We start from the raw sequence: 15,597 nt of genomic DNA, 5'->3' as shown, positions 1-15,597 counted from the left end.
GGTTCCTGGCACTGGTCACAGAGCAGCTCACTTAAGCCTCGTGATCATCTTACTACCTCCATTTACATATGGAAGCACGGGCACTCAGAACCTTACCCTTTCTCAGTGGCGACCTACCGGAAGGTGGGGTGCAGACCCACACACATCTGAGGTCTCCAAAAGCATGTACTTCTAACTACCACGCTTTCCCACCCCCTGGCTCTGGATAGTGAGGCCAGCCACATAGCTCACACCCTCTCAACTGGAGTTGAGTTACGAGAATAGGGAGTTTGGTGTGTCCATATTATTCACATTTACCAGGCAACTGTCTAAGCCTCACCCTACAGCTCACTCAGGGTTGACATTCCATGTGTTTGGAGGGCACTGTGGGGAAGATCTGGCTTTTAGGACACTGTTCTTTGACTCTTTAGAGACTATGAACTTATGAGAATACCCTAGCGTTTACAGTCAGATCCAAGCATGTTTCACGGTCTATACTTCGTGGCTAGGTCCCCGCGTGAGGTTTACAACGTAGAATCCAATGAGAAAGCTGGGTTTGAGTTGGGTGGTTTAGAACACATCGGGGAAGATCTGGCTTTTAGGACACTGTTCTTTGACTCTTTAGAGACTATGAACTTATGAGAATACCCTAGCGTTTACAGTCAGATCCAAGCATGTTTTACGGTCTATACTTCGTGGCTAGGTCCCCGCGTGAGGTTTACAACGTAGAATCCAATGAGAAAGCTGGGTTTGGGTTGGGTGGTCTAGAACACACCCGTGCATCTGGTAACATCCGAAGGGTTATAGGTAGTTCTTCTGATGTGCATCTAGTTTTGAGGTACATGATGAGAAAGCACTTTCTTTTTTCTCTTTAACATATCAGGTTTTCAACACTCACCTACAGTGGCCAGGATTAGCTAGATCTCAAAAAAATATCAGCGTTTCTTAAGGACTGGTATTTATTTGACAAGATGTACAAAAATACTAGTGTTTGTCCCTTGGGCTAAAAATCCAGTTCTGACTCGCATGAATTTTCAGCTCTCCCGTGTGTGAGTACGTGTGGGCGTACGTGTATGTGTGCGTCTAGCCAGCTGTTTGACTCATTCCCTATGCATCCCCGAGTCTGAAAACTGAAAATTGAAGTGGGTTTTTGTTGTCATCACTTGTTTCTGGCTTCTTTGAAAACTGTGAGTTTGGAATATTTAATTCATTTTACTTTTAATAGGAAGGAATTTAGTGAGGGGTTTGGAAGTAATGACTGGGTATCAGGCCATTCTTTTAGAGCCCCAGCTCCTGATGCTATTATGAGAAAGATGTTATTCTTCCTGTGAGATAAAGCATCCATTTTGTGTGGAAAAGATGGCAATCAGTGTGTGGGCATGATTCCATGCAGGTATTGCCTTCAATTAAGAGGTAAGCTTTTGGCTATCACCCTAGTGGAAGGAAACAGTGGCAGAGAACCCGTGGATGAACCCCAAATCCCAAACTGGAAGGAGACGGCAGAATGTGATCTCTCTGACAGTTGTTCCCTTCCTAATCGGATCAGCAGAAAACCGGAGGGCACACTATCTCAGCAAGGGACTGGGCAGGCAGGCATTGGTCCAGGATTTGTGCACTTACCATGAACGTCCTACGAAACGGATAACATATGCAACTGGGAGATGCTTTACAGAAATTCATCTTCCATTGCTTACCTCGGAAAACCCCGCAAACCTTTGGCTGACACAAATGAAGCAGGCAATTATAGAACATTCAGGGAAAGTCTTCTGAATTTTGATTAGGGAAACTGGCCTAGATTCAGCATGTATTTTTTTTTTTCTCATTTGCTTCTTGCTATGAATTTTGCCACTAAACTCTGATTTATCCTTGATGCCTTCGCTTAGGCATTCTATGTAACAGAATAATCTGAAGGAGGCAGAGCTAGCCCGCTAAGTGGTATGTGTTCTAGTAAAAGAATATTTACAGATCCCTAAATCCAATTCGTGGCTCAGCTCCTCCTCCATCAGATTCTACTCCTGCCCCCTTGGACTGCTGATCCTTTTGGTTATCTGGCTTCCAGACAATCTTCATACCTGTTTCATTTCTATATTTTAAAGATTAGTCTCTGCATCGGAATTTGGCTATGACCCCAGCATGAAAGTGACCCCCTCCAGCGCATTAACATATGCACCTGACTGGGCAGGAAGGGGTCTTAGCCAAAGTATACGTTTTTAACAACCTCTCATAAACTCTTTAGGGAGTGTCCCTAGCCCTGTGTCCCCCTATTATGGGGAAAAATGGGTTGTCATAGCAAAGACCTCCTTTTAGGAAAAGCTGGGTCCATCAGCATGAATAATCCAAAATGGCTAGATTCATCGTTGGTATCTGTTGGGTCTTTCTTGTGTACTTACCCTTCTTGACATGAACTGGATTAACTGAATAGATTAATTTTGTTTCTCAGGAGGGACCTTAGGGGCTGAATTATGTGCAATTAGCTAAACGGTAGTCAGTACAGTATTTTACCCATAGCTCAAGCCATATAAGTAAATTCTGAATGCATTTGATGAGGTCAATGTTAAAAAATGACAAAATAAAAAAAAAGAATAAAATACTGTTTTTTATATAATCTTGGGCTGGGAGACATTTCAGAAGATAGGGAAAGATGGAGAGATATGACCCTGTAAAACTTTACATGTATACAACAAAGGCATAATAACGAACAATGAAATGCAAAAGACTAAGTGAGAAAAGAAATTTTATCTGCAATACAGTGACAGACACTGGATGTCTTTCTTATATAAAGAGATCTTATAAATCAACAGGAAAATGGCAGACATCCTAGCAGGAAGCAAAAGGGGGGGAAAGAAACTTCTATGAAAACTTGATGCTTTTTATGGTAAGTAGAGCTTCACAGTTAACTTGAAATGCTATGCTAGTGGCATCTTCTGGTTTAACATGTGGCAGGAAATAAATGAAACGTGTCCTCATTGCCCCGAGTGGGAAAAGGCTGTGTTACTTTGACCTTGGAAACCTACCATAATATATTCTCAGAAGGCTGGCCTTGGAAAGGAGCCAGTAGTATATTACAAGTGTCAAGAGCGTGGGCACCGAAGCTGGCCTCAGTGTTTCATGAGGTTGTGATGCTCTCTGAGTTATGTATTAATTATTAGCCACAATTTTCAGGAGCTAGGGGACCCAGGGCATGGGGCAGAAGGCCAGTCACTGTGGAGGTTGGGGGCTGTCTTTCAGGAAGATAGGGTCTTGGAACTGGCTTAGCTGATAATCGCCGTGAAGCCACTTGTCTCACACAAAGCCCCTAGTGTCAACCAGCTGGTCTCAAGGCTAAATGTGAGGTTCCTTACTCCCAGAGATAGTGGTCATCGGTTCCACATCCTCTTCCAAACCACTCTGCCTGTCTACCGAGTTTGTCACAGATTCCTTCAACTGTGTCCATCACAAGAAGCTTCACAGACATAGCTGGAGGGGTAGTAAGTAAGAGCAGAGGTGCGTGGCTGGGTTCAAATCCCAGCTCCACCAGGTACTGGCTGTGTGAGTCCGGGCATGTTACAAAACCTCTCTGGGTCTCACTTTGCTCATCTATGAAAGGGCATAGAGGTGCTCTATTACTAAGTTGCCATGAAGATTGACCGAACGTCCTTATGTAATATACATAATGAAAGTCCAAAAGATGGTAGCTGTTATTTTTGTTCATTTATTTGCCAGATATCCACTGAACTCTGTGTGCCAGGCAGTGTACCCCAGACCTTGCTTCTGTCCTTGTGGAGGTCCCAGTCTAAAGCAACCCCAGCTAGGTGACAGAATGCTGCAAGGCTGTAAAAGGCACGTGTGCTCTGCTGGCCTGGCCTTACCCGGCATCACACAAACCCCTACAGTGCTGCCACACAGGGCTGAATGCAGCTAATAATTCAGGTGCTTATTGACCTCACTGAAAAAGCCCATCTTCCTTCCTACCTGCAAAGATCATCACAAACCCTTGATTTCATGCAAATCCTCTTTCTGACTTCTCCAGCCCAGGCTGTCTTGTGGCATTTGACTCTTGGCTTGTATTGGAAGGGACTGAAAAGTTGAGTCAATAGGCCAGCCTAGCATAAGAAGTGCTCCTAATGAAGGAACAGAGGAAAAGCGCCTGTGAGTGATGTTGAATAGGCTGTGATTCACCCCTGCTCCCACTGTGCGGGGGTGTGTGTCGGGGGAAGGCTGGGACTGATTTGTCAGGCAGAAGGCCGGGGCATGGTAATCAGTTCTCTCCCAGGTCTGTCTCGCCTGGATAATGGGGCTTTAATAACATGTTGCCCGAAGAGGCGGTTGTGTATGGGTTTCAGAGAACAAACTGATCAACAAGGCGAGGGTTTGGGGAGATTGTTAGGAAAATTGCCGCTTCTTCAGAATGTCATGATGCCCTCCCCACGGGCGGTGGAACTCTGCCCAGCACCCCCCGCCCATTCCCCCAAACAGTTCAGTTCAGTTATCTACCCAAAGCTGCACATAGCAGGCTAAAATTAAGCAGGAGACTAGCTCCCGAAAGGCTGCTTCTCAAGTTGGGAAGACAATAGCGGGTCCTGTGCTAGAGATCTGCTGAGGTAGAGATGATGCTTGCCTGCCATCCCGGCTGGGAGGATGGATGACAGAGCTTGGAGTATACAGAGACCCTGCACGAGCACTGGGTTTCTCTAATGCCCGGTTGTGGGGACCCAGGGCTGCCGGGTCAGGCTCAAAGGTGAGCGGAGAGAGGCAGATACCCAAGGAAGTCTGAACCTTGCCCCTCATGTTCTGCAAGGTTGTGTCCCTGAATTACCTCTTGGTTTATCCCGGGTCCTAAATGAGAAGTTTGATTTAGAGTGTCCAGAAGTAGACGAGGCTGGCCCCAGAATCAGTGCCAGGGAACGGGGGTCCACAAACCCTGTGCAGCCCGGACTTACTCATACTGGGGGCCTGGTTGCTCCTTGAGGGCAGAGCTGTGTCTTCTTCACCCTTGGATCTCCAGACCCTAGTACAGAATGTGGCTCACTGACCCCACTCTCAGGACAAGTAGGGCTCTGGGGAGGTAGTCAGAAGCAGTTTCTAAGTCAGGCAAACCTGACTTTGAATGTGAGCTTCTGGCCAAATAACAGCCTTTCCGGGCCTCTGTTTTTCTAGCTGTAAAATGGGAAAACTCTACAGTTTCTCCTTCATAGGGCTGTTATGAGGATTAGATGAATTAATTCAAATGCTTTGTGAAGCGCATTAAAATACTGCCTGGCAGGTAACAAATATGCGATGAATGTTACTGATCTTGTTATTACGTGTTTTTTCTTCCTTTCTTTACTGCATTAGGCTCCAGCATCAGGCTGAGAATCTCGCACAGCCTACAATCAACTGTCCGCATAATCCTTTGAAAATAGCAGTGGGAACCTGCCCCTCCCCTTTAGTGGTTTTCCCTCAAAGGATCCATTCAGTCACTGAGGATGCCTCAAGGCCCCTCATAGTCTGACTCCCTGCGGATTCCCTGACTGCAGCCAGAGTGTTCCCTCAGCCTGGAAGGCCCTTCCCCCTTCTATATGAGTGGCCACTGGCCGCCCCTCATTCTCCTCAGGCATCAGGCTGTAAACTTGATTGTCAGGGGCTCAGACAGGGCCTGATGCCCTTGTTGAAGGAGGCCTCCCTAGCTTACTCTTGCATTCAGTGTTTTTATTTCTTTTGTAGCCTTCCGCATTTACTCTATAATGATCTTCTTTGTCTCTGTTTTAGTTTTTAATTTTTTTTTTTTTTTTGGCCTCTTGTCCTTTTCCCATTCATGGAGGAGTGTGACCTCCATGAGGGCAGGGCCTACGGATTTGCACACTGCTCTGTCACGGGTGCCGAGACATGGGCTCCCCCCTCCCCCCCGCCCGGCTCATAGGAGGGACTCAGTAAACACTTGTTGTCAATAAATGATTGAATGCTGGGAAACCGAGGCACGAGGTGACTTGGTCTTAGCTGTCTGGCTTCAGACCCACCCAAGGAATAGCGCTTCTGATAATGCCTCTAGAGCCAACCATGGACAGCTGTTTCCTGTCACTCTGTCGCTTTGGGGAAGGGCAATTTGATCATTCTTATTGCCACCCTAGGATCGAGTGTTAGTGAATAGAAAGGTAGGGCTCTCTCCACATTAACGTGGCGATGGTCAGTTTGAGAACAAGATGGGAGATGTGGAGCAGGGCCTGGAAATATGCTATGAAGCTGCCATGGAAGAGAGCACATCTTCTGTCTATCCTCAAGCTTTTCTTTCACTCATGAACTTGTGGGCTCCCAGCCTGTTCTGGAAGCTTAAAGGTACCAACCAGGCTTTTAAAATGTCATGTCATGAATAAGCAGGAAGAGCGGGCTAAATGAACATCATATGAGAGTACAGTACTGCCATAATGGGTGCACTCATGCTTCTGAACTGGTCGGGGAAAAGATCTATGTTTTTATCACTTCCTGGAGAATTATGCAAAGATGAGAACTTATATTAGACTCAAACTATTTTTTTGAAACATAATGATCATTTCCAGATGCCCGGCCTCTCTGAGCCTGACCTGGACCCCATTCAGTGACCCCTGCTGCCTGCTTTGCCAAGTTTCAGAACCTTCCTACTATTTTTCCCCCATGACAGAGGCCATAATAAGCCCCCTTATTCCCCCAAACCCTTACGCCTAGCTTGAATTTCAAAGATGAAAGGTGAGATTATAGCTTTCAGAATATAGTAAACTATGACATAACACTTCTGTATAAGAGATGCCCAGATTTCACCACTGACCCGGAATCCTGGGAGAATGTGTCCCCTCTAAAGCCCAGCTGGCCGGTTCCGTTCCTGGTTCCCACCTACAGACACATTCATCGGACTGTGCCAGAAGAGTGTGCATGGCAGCAAGCCACAGTCCGGCGATGCCACAACGTGGGCTTTCCCTGGTTTCTCTTACCTAGCGCTTGGTTATAGCGAGTGTTACTAGTGGGCAACAGCATCCAGCCTCTGCTGCCCCAGCAGGACTTCCTCTGCAGCCAGATCCTTCCTGGCCCTATGACCCTTTGCTGTCAGGAGGCCCCCCCCCCCCCCCCCCCCCGGGGCTCATCACTGCTTTTTAGACATCTCGGGGCTTGTATGGCTCATCTGTTTCCCTTTCTTTTCTCTTCCTCGGGCCAGGGAAATCTCAGGCTCTTCTCTTCTGTTTACAAAGAACAATATGGCATTTTTAGCTGAAGAGCCTACTTTGCTCCTTCGGCAAGTCTCTGCTTGGCCCCTGGCACTGTGAGCATGGGGCCTTCCTTCTCAAGGCCCTACACTTCCTCCAACCCCTTAGGACACAGACTTCCAGGCATCTGCCTGGATCTGAGTGTTTGCCTTCGGCTCTGCTGGCTATGGTTCCTGGGGACGGTGGAAGCCCCCATCTCTCCCCTGAGCCACCAGCGCTCTTGCCTTTCTCTCCATCCTATGCTCCTCCAGATGGCCTCCCCCAGGTCCTTCTAGGCCTTCCAACTGTCAAAACCCAAGGAACATCCTCCTTCCCTCAGAATCCCCATGTTCAGTCAGTCATCACATCTCCACTCCTGCCTCCCCAGGGTCCCTTTCCATCTCCTTTCTCCATCTCCCAGGCACTGCCCAGGTCAGGGTCCTGTCCTCTCTCCCAGCAGCTCCCTGCTGCAGCCACCTAATGGACCTAGTTCAGCGCTGGGAGCTGCCCTTCTTTTAAGGTCCTTTCTCTCAGAACATCTCATTTTGTAAACATGCCCTCATTCCTGTGACCTGTCTTCCCAGCCAGTCTGCAAGTTCCTTGAGGGGAGGGGCTGTGGGTATTTTCACTCATGATAAAATCCCGATCTTGGGGTTCCCATCTCACCCCTTCCAAAGCACCCTTCAAACAAGTGCCCCAGCCTTTCCGGACTCGTAAAGTCCTTCACGACCTGGATGCTCCTGGATTATTTTATGTAATCTCTCATTTCCCCAAACTCCTGCTTATTGGAAGTCCTCCAAAAATTCTCTGCTCCTTTACTTTGAATTACTTCCTAGTCATCCTCCAAGATCCTTCAAGGCCACCCCCTCCATAAACATTTCCCTGACCCTGCTGGGCACAGTTCAGTGCTTCCTCCTCATCGTGCTGCCCAAGTACCCTTTGATGTGGTGAAATAATGATGCTATTTTTTTTTTTTTTTTTGAATTCCCCACTTGTTTATGAATTCCTCAGGGACAGGAGGACAGTCTTTTTTTTTTTTTTTAATGTTTGTCTAGAGAGTGTGAGCAGGGGAGGGGCAGAGAGAGAGAGATGGTGAGAGAGAGGATCCCAAGCAGGCTATGTGCCACCCGTGCAGAGCCCAATGCAGGGCTTGATCCCACACCGTGAGATCATGACCTGAGCTGAAATCAAGAGATATTTAGAAATAAGGTATGTAGAGCTCTCAGGTTCTCAACAATAGGTACATCTGAATCCAGTAGGATCTTCTGTAGAGTTTAGTGCCACAGGAAAGTCACCCAACTTTTACAGAGACTCACCCTTGACTTTGGAGCTGTGGTGTGGGGGTGGGGATCCCACTCTTGGAAATTTCAGGTCAAGGATAGGAGTCAGGCAGATCTGAGTTCAGGTCCTTTTCTTGGCTCTGGAGTCTTGGGAAAGTCTAATGTCTCCCTGAGCCTTAGTTTTTGGGTAGTAGTGTCTGTGTCAGTCCAGTCTTGGGAAGATTAAGTGAGAGCGCAGATCATGTGTGTGTTGCGAATTGTTCAGCAACAGGGTGACACAGCAGTTCTGGGGTGCGGTGGGCTATGTGGGGCACAGTCTTCAGGAGCTTCTGCCCCAGCCCCAGTGCCCCTCCAGGAAGGAGGACCTGGCTATTCTGTGGCCCCATGGGGCTGGGGGAGCTGAATCAGCACCTCCTGCCCCTGGCGGCCATATGAACCTCTCCCTTTATAATATGTGGAAATTTTCCATAACCGTCATGGAAAACAGAAGCTTCTAATTTTGCTTACACTGCTGAAACTCCTTCCATGAAAATGAGTCCTGGGGAGACAGAATAACCTTAGGAGAGGTATTATTTTTGGCTAGAAAAGTCTCAACTCACCTGGGCTATGAAGCTGACTACATAACAGCCTGGTAAAAAAACATAGGCTGGCTCATTTTCTGGGGGGAGGCAGGCCCCACATTTAATGTCCAATCAGAACTAATTAGGGGAGACCAAGTTCACCCAAAGGGGAGAGGAGGAGCCCATTGTGAGTCATGAGTTGTGTCAGGGAGCCCTTCACTTCCCTGCTCTGGGCCACCTCTTTGCCCCCCATTGCTCCTGTTCTTCTCTGTGTCCCTGTCCTGCTATGGTCACAATCAGAGTACAGGGAAACCTACCTTTTTTAAAAAAATATTTATTTTTGAGAGAAAGAGAGAGAGAGCATGGGGGAGGGGCAGAAAGGGGGGAGGAGAGACAGAGGATACAAAGAAGTGGGCTCTGTGCTGACAGCAGACAGCCTGACATGAGGCTCGAACTCACAAACCAGGCGATCATGACCTGAGCTGAAGTTGGACACTTAACCAACTAAGACATCTAAGTGGCCCAAGCAAACCCTTTTTGTAGGCATTCTTGCCTAGCTGTGTTTCATCAGCGAGCCCAGGGCTTTTGGTCTCTCTAACACTGTAACCAGAGTGCTGGAACCCCATGGTTTCCATACAGTCTGTAAGTTGAAAATCTCAAAACAACCCCCTCAAAAGGCAGATCCTCTTTGTCTGCTGACTTCCACGATAAAGTTAAAGATGTGTTCGTAATAAGAACAAAATTCCTAACAGAATCAGCAACTTTTCTTAAAGACTTGCTTAAAGAAGAGCACTCTCTGGTGACTTTTTCAACTTTGTCTCTACTTCCTGACCCCTGTCTTGGAATACTTTGATTTTGTACTCTGAGAGCATAAAACTTGTCTGAGAGCTGTCTCTTCCTCCCCTTTGGTCATTCACAGTTTCTCATAGGAGCGGCTTAGAGATAATGAGCTGCCAGCAGGTGCACTATCTGTCATGCCCAGACAGGCCCAGCTCACCAGCCAATGACCCATGCCCTCACGTCCCTGCCCCCCTTCAGCCGGTGCCCCGACACAGAAGCAACTGAGAAAAATAACCCAGCCCTTTGAGAGTGCCCTGGGTTCTGAAGTGGACGGAGGCTGACATGTTGTGAAATGTTCGTAGGATCGGACTCCGGAGCTGGCGGGATTTGGCTACCTATTCTGACTCGTACTTACAAAAACAAATCCCACTTGCAAAGCCTGAGAGTCTACCAATGAGACACTTACTGAGGTGAACAAGCCCTTTGCTTTTGAAATACACACCGCTGAGAGCGGCCTCTTTGTCCCCATCTGAGTAATGAGGTTGGATAGCATCAGCGTTTGTCACCCTGTAGCCCTCGGACCACCTTCACAGAGCCCCCCCCACTGGCTTGTGAATCCAGACTTCTGGGCCCTACCCTGGAACTTTTGCGATTAGAGTCTCTAGGGGGTGGGGCCTGGGAAGTCCTCAGTTCAGCCGTTTCCCTAGATGGTTATGTGGTTTGAGAACCACTGATCTCACTTAAGACTGTTCCTACTGTGCATTTATTCATACCTGAGCAGAAATAGTTCAGTCTGTCTATTTTCTTCTAACCCCCTCACCGAGGTCTGCTGGATGAAGGGAATGGGAATTTGGGGTGGGGAGGGAAGAACTGGAACACCTGGGGGGTGTTCAGGTCTGGGCTGAGGCCTGAGGGTCTGCAATTGTCTCTGAAACCTTTGTTCTCTTTCCTTTTGTTCCCAGCCTTGTCATTTGGGACAGGCTGTAACTTGGTGAGATGCAGGGGGGACTGGCTATTGTGATCTAAACTGGGACTGCACCCCTAGGGTGAGCAGTGAGCAGGGCTCTGATGGGGCAGCTGTCTCTTGGTGCCTCACAGCCGACTTCCAAAGTGGGCTCTGAACAGCCTTTAGGAACCCCAGCTGTCCTTGAACATGGCAGGTGTGGGGCTGGGGGACCAGTGAAGGGAGGGGTGATGCCTGCATTGTGTTCCAGCCCAGATTTCCTTTCTGGAGGATTGAGTCTTCTGACTCTTTAGAAACAGATGAGGGGACCCATCTTACCCTACAAGCTCCAAATTCTACAGGAGAGAAGCCCCCAGCCTGTGGGAGGTCTAGAGGGAAGATCTGGAGCTAGGCAGGGTGGCCTGGGGACAGGCACACATTCACCTGAGAGGGGGTCATTCAACTTTACCACCAGCATAGCTGGTACACAGTTCTGAGTCCCTGAGAGTGCACATCTCATTCATCCTAACGTGGCTTTTTGCTTATCAAAGATCTCTTAGGGCAACCACCCTAGAGAGCAGTCAAAGGGTGAAAGATGACATTTACAAAAATCCATTCTTTCTTCTCCACTTCACCGCTCTATTGACTGTTTCCTGTTCAATCACATGCCCTCACAGCTGCACATCCCATTTTAGGAACTGCCAAGGCCATAAATTCCCTGTCCTTTCTCCACCGTGCTTGCCTCTGCCACACCTTTTCTTCCCTTCCCCATCCTGGAGGGCCTGGGTCCTCTTCAGTTGGATCTCTCATGTCTGGAAGGTCTCCATTCACTTCCCAGGACATGGAACAAGCCGACCGCACTGCCCCTTTCTTCTGCTTTCATCTTTTCCCATGACTTTCCTGATTCCCACTGATTCCTTCTAGAGATTAGCGGTGGTGCATCCAGCTGGGAATTGTGGCCAGGTGAGCCCTGCTCTTAGGTCTGACCTTTTTCATTTTCTCCTGTGTCCTGGCACTGACCTTCTGAGCAACTGTGGGCCAGTAGTACAGGCTCCTTGTGAGGAACAGGGAGAGGGCTTGCACAAAATACCCAGGGTCCTTTCTGAGAAAAGGAACAGAAGTTCACATGGTCAGATCCCCAGTCTTTGGATAACTCTACTGCCTAGAACCTGGCTTTGTTTCCCCTGTTCACTCCGTCATTCTTGTTCACAAAGAATTTAGTGAGCCATACCTCGTGCACGAGGCATTGTGCTAGACTGGAAACACAGGAGGGACACCGAGGCCTGACCAAAGAGCGTTAAGAGCCTTTGTTCATTGGTGGACATCGTGACTGTTGTTCAATAACCCCCACATCCCATGCTGAGTGGGTACATCTAGCGGATCTAGAGCGAACTTGCCTTTGGGTGATTCAAACTTATTTCGTTCCTGCAACAGCTAATCACTGAGTATTGGAGTCATATAAAGTAGTCTGGCTGATTCAATAATATACTTGACCTCATCTGCACAACAGTTTGTAAACGAGGCTGCTGCTCAGAAAGGGTCCTGTCGAGCCAAATCAGGACCCAGGTGTCTGCTCTTGTAGTGAACCCTCCCCCGCTTCCTTATTCCCCACTGCCATTCACTGGAGCTCCCTTGTACACTATGCCCTGCATTTGATACTGTTGATACCAATCCTGTGAGGTTGGCCATCTTGGTCTTCTTACTTCAGACCTGGGGACACTGAGGCCCAGGGGATTTAAGCACTTGCCCAAGGCCACGCAGCTGGCTTCCCCTCTGGGAAGAGGAGACCTCAGTCTGAAACCTGGTCTGTCTGAGCCTTGGGCTGCTGTGGGCTGAGGGCAGAGCTGGGCATCTCTCCGGTGCGTTTCTCAGCCCTGGGCTAGGCACCTGCTCTTTGTAAACACAAACTACTCTGTGCCAGAGAGCAACCGCTTCTGTGGCTCAGCAGCACCAGGGTCCCGCCCTTCTAGGTAGGTCCTGTGGGCCGGGCAGCCGAGTCCATGATTCTGAGCTCAGGGGTACAGTGTGCTCGTTGTTCTTGGTTTGGGTTCTTGGCGCTAAGTGTCTTCCCCTGATAGGTGATTTCTCCAGGAGAAAGGCTGCAAGCTGGGAATTGCTCAGGGAACCTCAGTGGCTGGGCTCAGCCATTTTTACTGGCCGGGAAACAAATTCTGGGCCACTTAGGATTCCTGGGGACCCATGTCAGGAAGTGCTGGCCCTGCAGGTCCCAGTTGCTGTGCTTCTGCCTGGAGATCTGACTGTCCTTCCTTCAAGATTCTGGGTGGGAGCTTGAAGAAGCAGGGGGAAGTTCTGAGCCTGAGTGGGCCAAGGAGAAGACCTAGACCACTAATACTTGTGTGCTGTGGGCCCTTTGCACAACCACTTCAAGTATTCCTAAAGGGATTTATGAACAAGGCATAGAGTCATTTCCATTTTCCAGGTGAAGACACAGAGGCATGGATAAATCGAGTGACCTGGCATATGGCCATCAGCTAGTAAACGCCCTTGTCACATTGTAAACTCAGGTCTCCTTGAGTCTTCCACTAGACCACTGCTCATTCTACTGATGGCCCTCCAGGAGACTGCCTGGCATCACCCGCAGAGGGGAAGAGCCCTGGGTCTGCGTGGACACAGGCTCAGTGAGCTCCAACACCACCTCCATGCAGGAGTCCACGGCACTATCTTGCTCTACGGGCAGCAGCTGCTACTGGACCCTAACGTCAGTCGGCCTGACAGCACCTTGCCTCTGCTTGTACCCATGCCTCTTGCCTCCCTTCCTGGGCCTTCCCAGCTGCTGCTGATGCACACGATGTCACCGGGCTTGTTCAGTGTCCATGCACTGTCACTGGTTCACCCGGCCAGGTGCAGAGGGCGGCTGAGCGTACCGACACACAGACCTATCTCTCATGCTTTGTGGATATGGCTCCCCCAGGGCTGTCTTCAAGGTGCTAGGTGAGTTCATGTCCTCTGGAGTGAATCTTTTTGTTTTCGAATGTGACTAATGGAAAATAGCAGATGGAAAGGCTGTGGCTGATCAACTGGCTATTTCTCATCCTGATGGGCTATTCTGAGATGTGGTATTTCCATATAATCTTCCCAGAGAGTATGTCATGACCATGTTGTACGTTGTGATAGATGGTGGCTAGGTCAGCACCCTGTATCTGCTCTCCTTCCCACCCCCCACTTTCCTCTTTCCTTCAGTCTTATTTTGTTTGGCTTGCGACTGCCTTTCTCCAGTAAAGCGCTGGCATGCAACATTGGCCCTGGACTCTGTTTTTTAGGCAACACAGGCAAATACAAGAACGGTAGTAATAGTCCTTGCTTTCATGTATTGAGTATAAGCTGAATCCTTTCAATGAATCTTCAGACTAGCCCTATTAAGCAGGTATTATTTTTATCCTCATTTTAAAGAAGAGAAAACTAAAGGTGAGAGAAGTTGAGGAATGTAAGTGGCAAAAATGAAGGTCTGATACAGAGTAAAAACTGGATTCTTTCAACTCCAGACCCTGAACTCTAAGCTGCCCTTGGATAAAGTTGCTGTTAATTTGTAGAAACACCAAGGAAACACGAGTCTGTGCCAGGGGCCACCTGGAAGAGACTCCTAAAGATTCCTGGGGTGGGGCGGGGCAGGGAGACCCTCCGAGGAGAGCCCTGGGTTACTCACGTTGTAAACGCTGGGTTGTACTTTGCACCTCGGTAGTAGGAGTACAGATTGAACATTCCAATCATGAAGGCCACAAATACCATGATGAAAATGACCATGAACTTGAAGATATCTTTCACAGTTCTCCCCAGCGAGATCTGCAGGGGTCCAAAACTTTCATTGGCTGGCAGGATGTATGCAATCCTGGAGAAGCTCAGCACGACAGCGATGGCATACAGCCCTTCCGATATGATCTGAGGGTCTGAAGGCCACCACTTGTCCCTGGCTGAAAGAAAATAATCTGGGTTACTCGTGGGGTGGGGTGGGGGGGCAGGATCTGCTGTAGTGACTTGCTTCTGGCGGAGAAACCAGGTAGGCATTTTTAGAGGCCTCTAACCTCATCATTGCCATTCCTGCCCTTGAAGTTGATTCCAATGCACTGAAGGTACCACACCTTCCCTCTTGGAATGTGCTAGTCCATCTGGCTGGAGCACTCTTCCCTCACTTTAAGACCGCCTCATTCCCGGTCATCCTTTAAGACTCTGCTCAAGTGACATCTCTTTCAGGAAGCCTTGTGTGACTCCCACAAACTGAGATGGGCTCCCGGTTCCCCTTGGTTCCCTTGTTATCTGTGCACCCTCTGTCATGGAACTTACCGCGCTGCTTCCTATTCTGTCCTCCCTACCATTGTGTGAGCTCCACAAGCAGGGGCTGCTCCAGTCACTGGGGAAGCGTCACGAGGAGGTGGTGGGGCGGGGCACGGGCTTACAGTCAGACAGACCTGAGGCTGACGGTGGCCTTTCTGTGCAGATGCTGTGTGATCGCAAGCAAGTCAGTTAACGTTTTGGAGCTGGATTTTCTCCATTTGTAAACTGGGTATAATTTCGTCAACGTCAGAGAGCTGTAGTGGGGGGTAAAATGAAATCAGTGAGGGCTGATGTGAAGTGCGTAGTCAGCCTAGGGCCTGGCACCCGATGGGTGTTGATAAGTGTTTGTTAAATGACTGAAGGAAATACCACAAGTTTGGACTAGCCACAAATCGAAACAGATGAGCACCCATGAGGGCCGGCAATCTAAAGGATCTTGCCTGAGAAAACGTTCTGGGGTTTTGTTCCTCAGGCAGTGTGTGTCTGGAAGAGTTGCTCTGTGTTTGAGCTAGGGTCTCCAAAGTGGTGACCAGTCATCCAGGTTTGCTATGAGAGTGCTTTTCCAGGTGGCAAGAGTCCTGGGACCTGTCCTGGGC

General features: G+C 48.8%; 1 protein-coding gene across 1 annotated transcript in view; it reads right to left on the bottom strand.

The window, feature by feature from the left end:
- The window catches only part of TRPC7 (transient receptor potential cation channel subfamily C member 7), a 229,017-nt gene that overhangs the window by 16,902 nt on the left and 196,518 nt on the right, over window positions 1-15,597 (bottom strand). Inside the window, exon 7 of the mRNA XM_078450799.2 lies at window positions 14,376-14,640. Coding sequence (XP_078306925.2) covers window positions 14,376-14,640 — 265 coding nt within the window. The remainder of the gene's footprint in view (window positions 1-14,375; window positions 14,641-15,597) is intronic.

This window comes from Panthera onca, chromosome A1 (genome assembly GCF_046562875.1).
Source record: "Panthera onca isolate mPanOnc1 chromosome A1, mPanOnc1 haplotype 2, whole genome shotgun sequence".
NCBI lineage: Eukaryota > Metazoa > Chordata > Mammalia > Carnivora > Felidae > Panthera > Panthera onca.
This window is presented reverse-complemented; position numbering and strand designations above follow the sequence as displayed.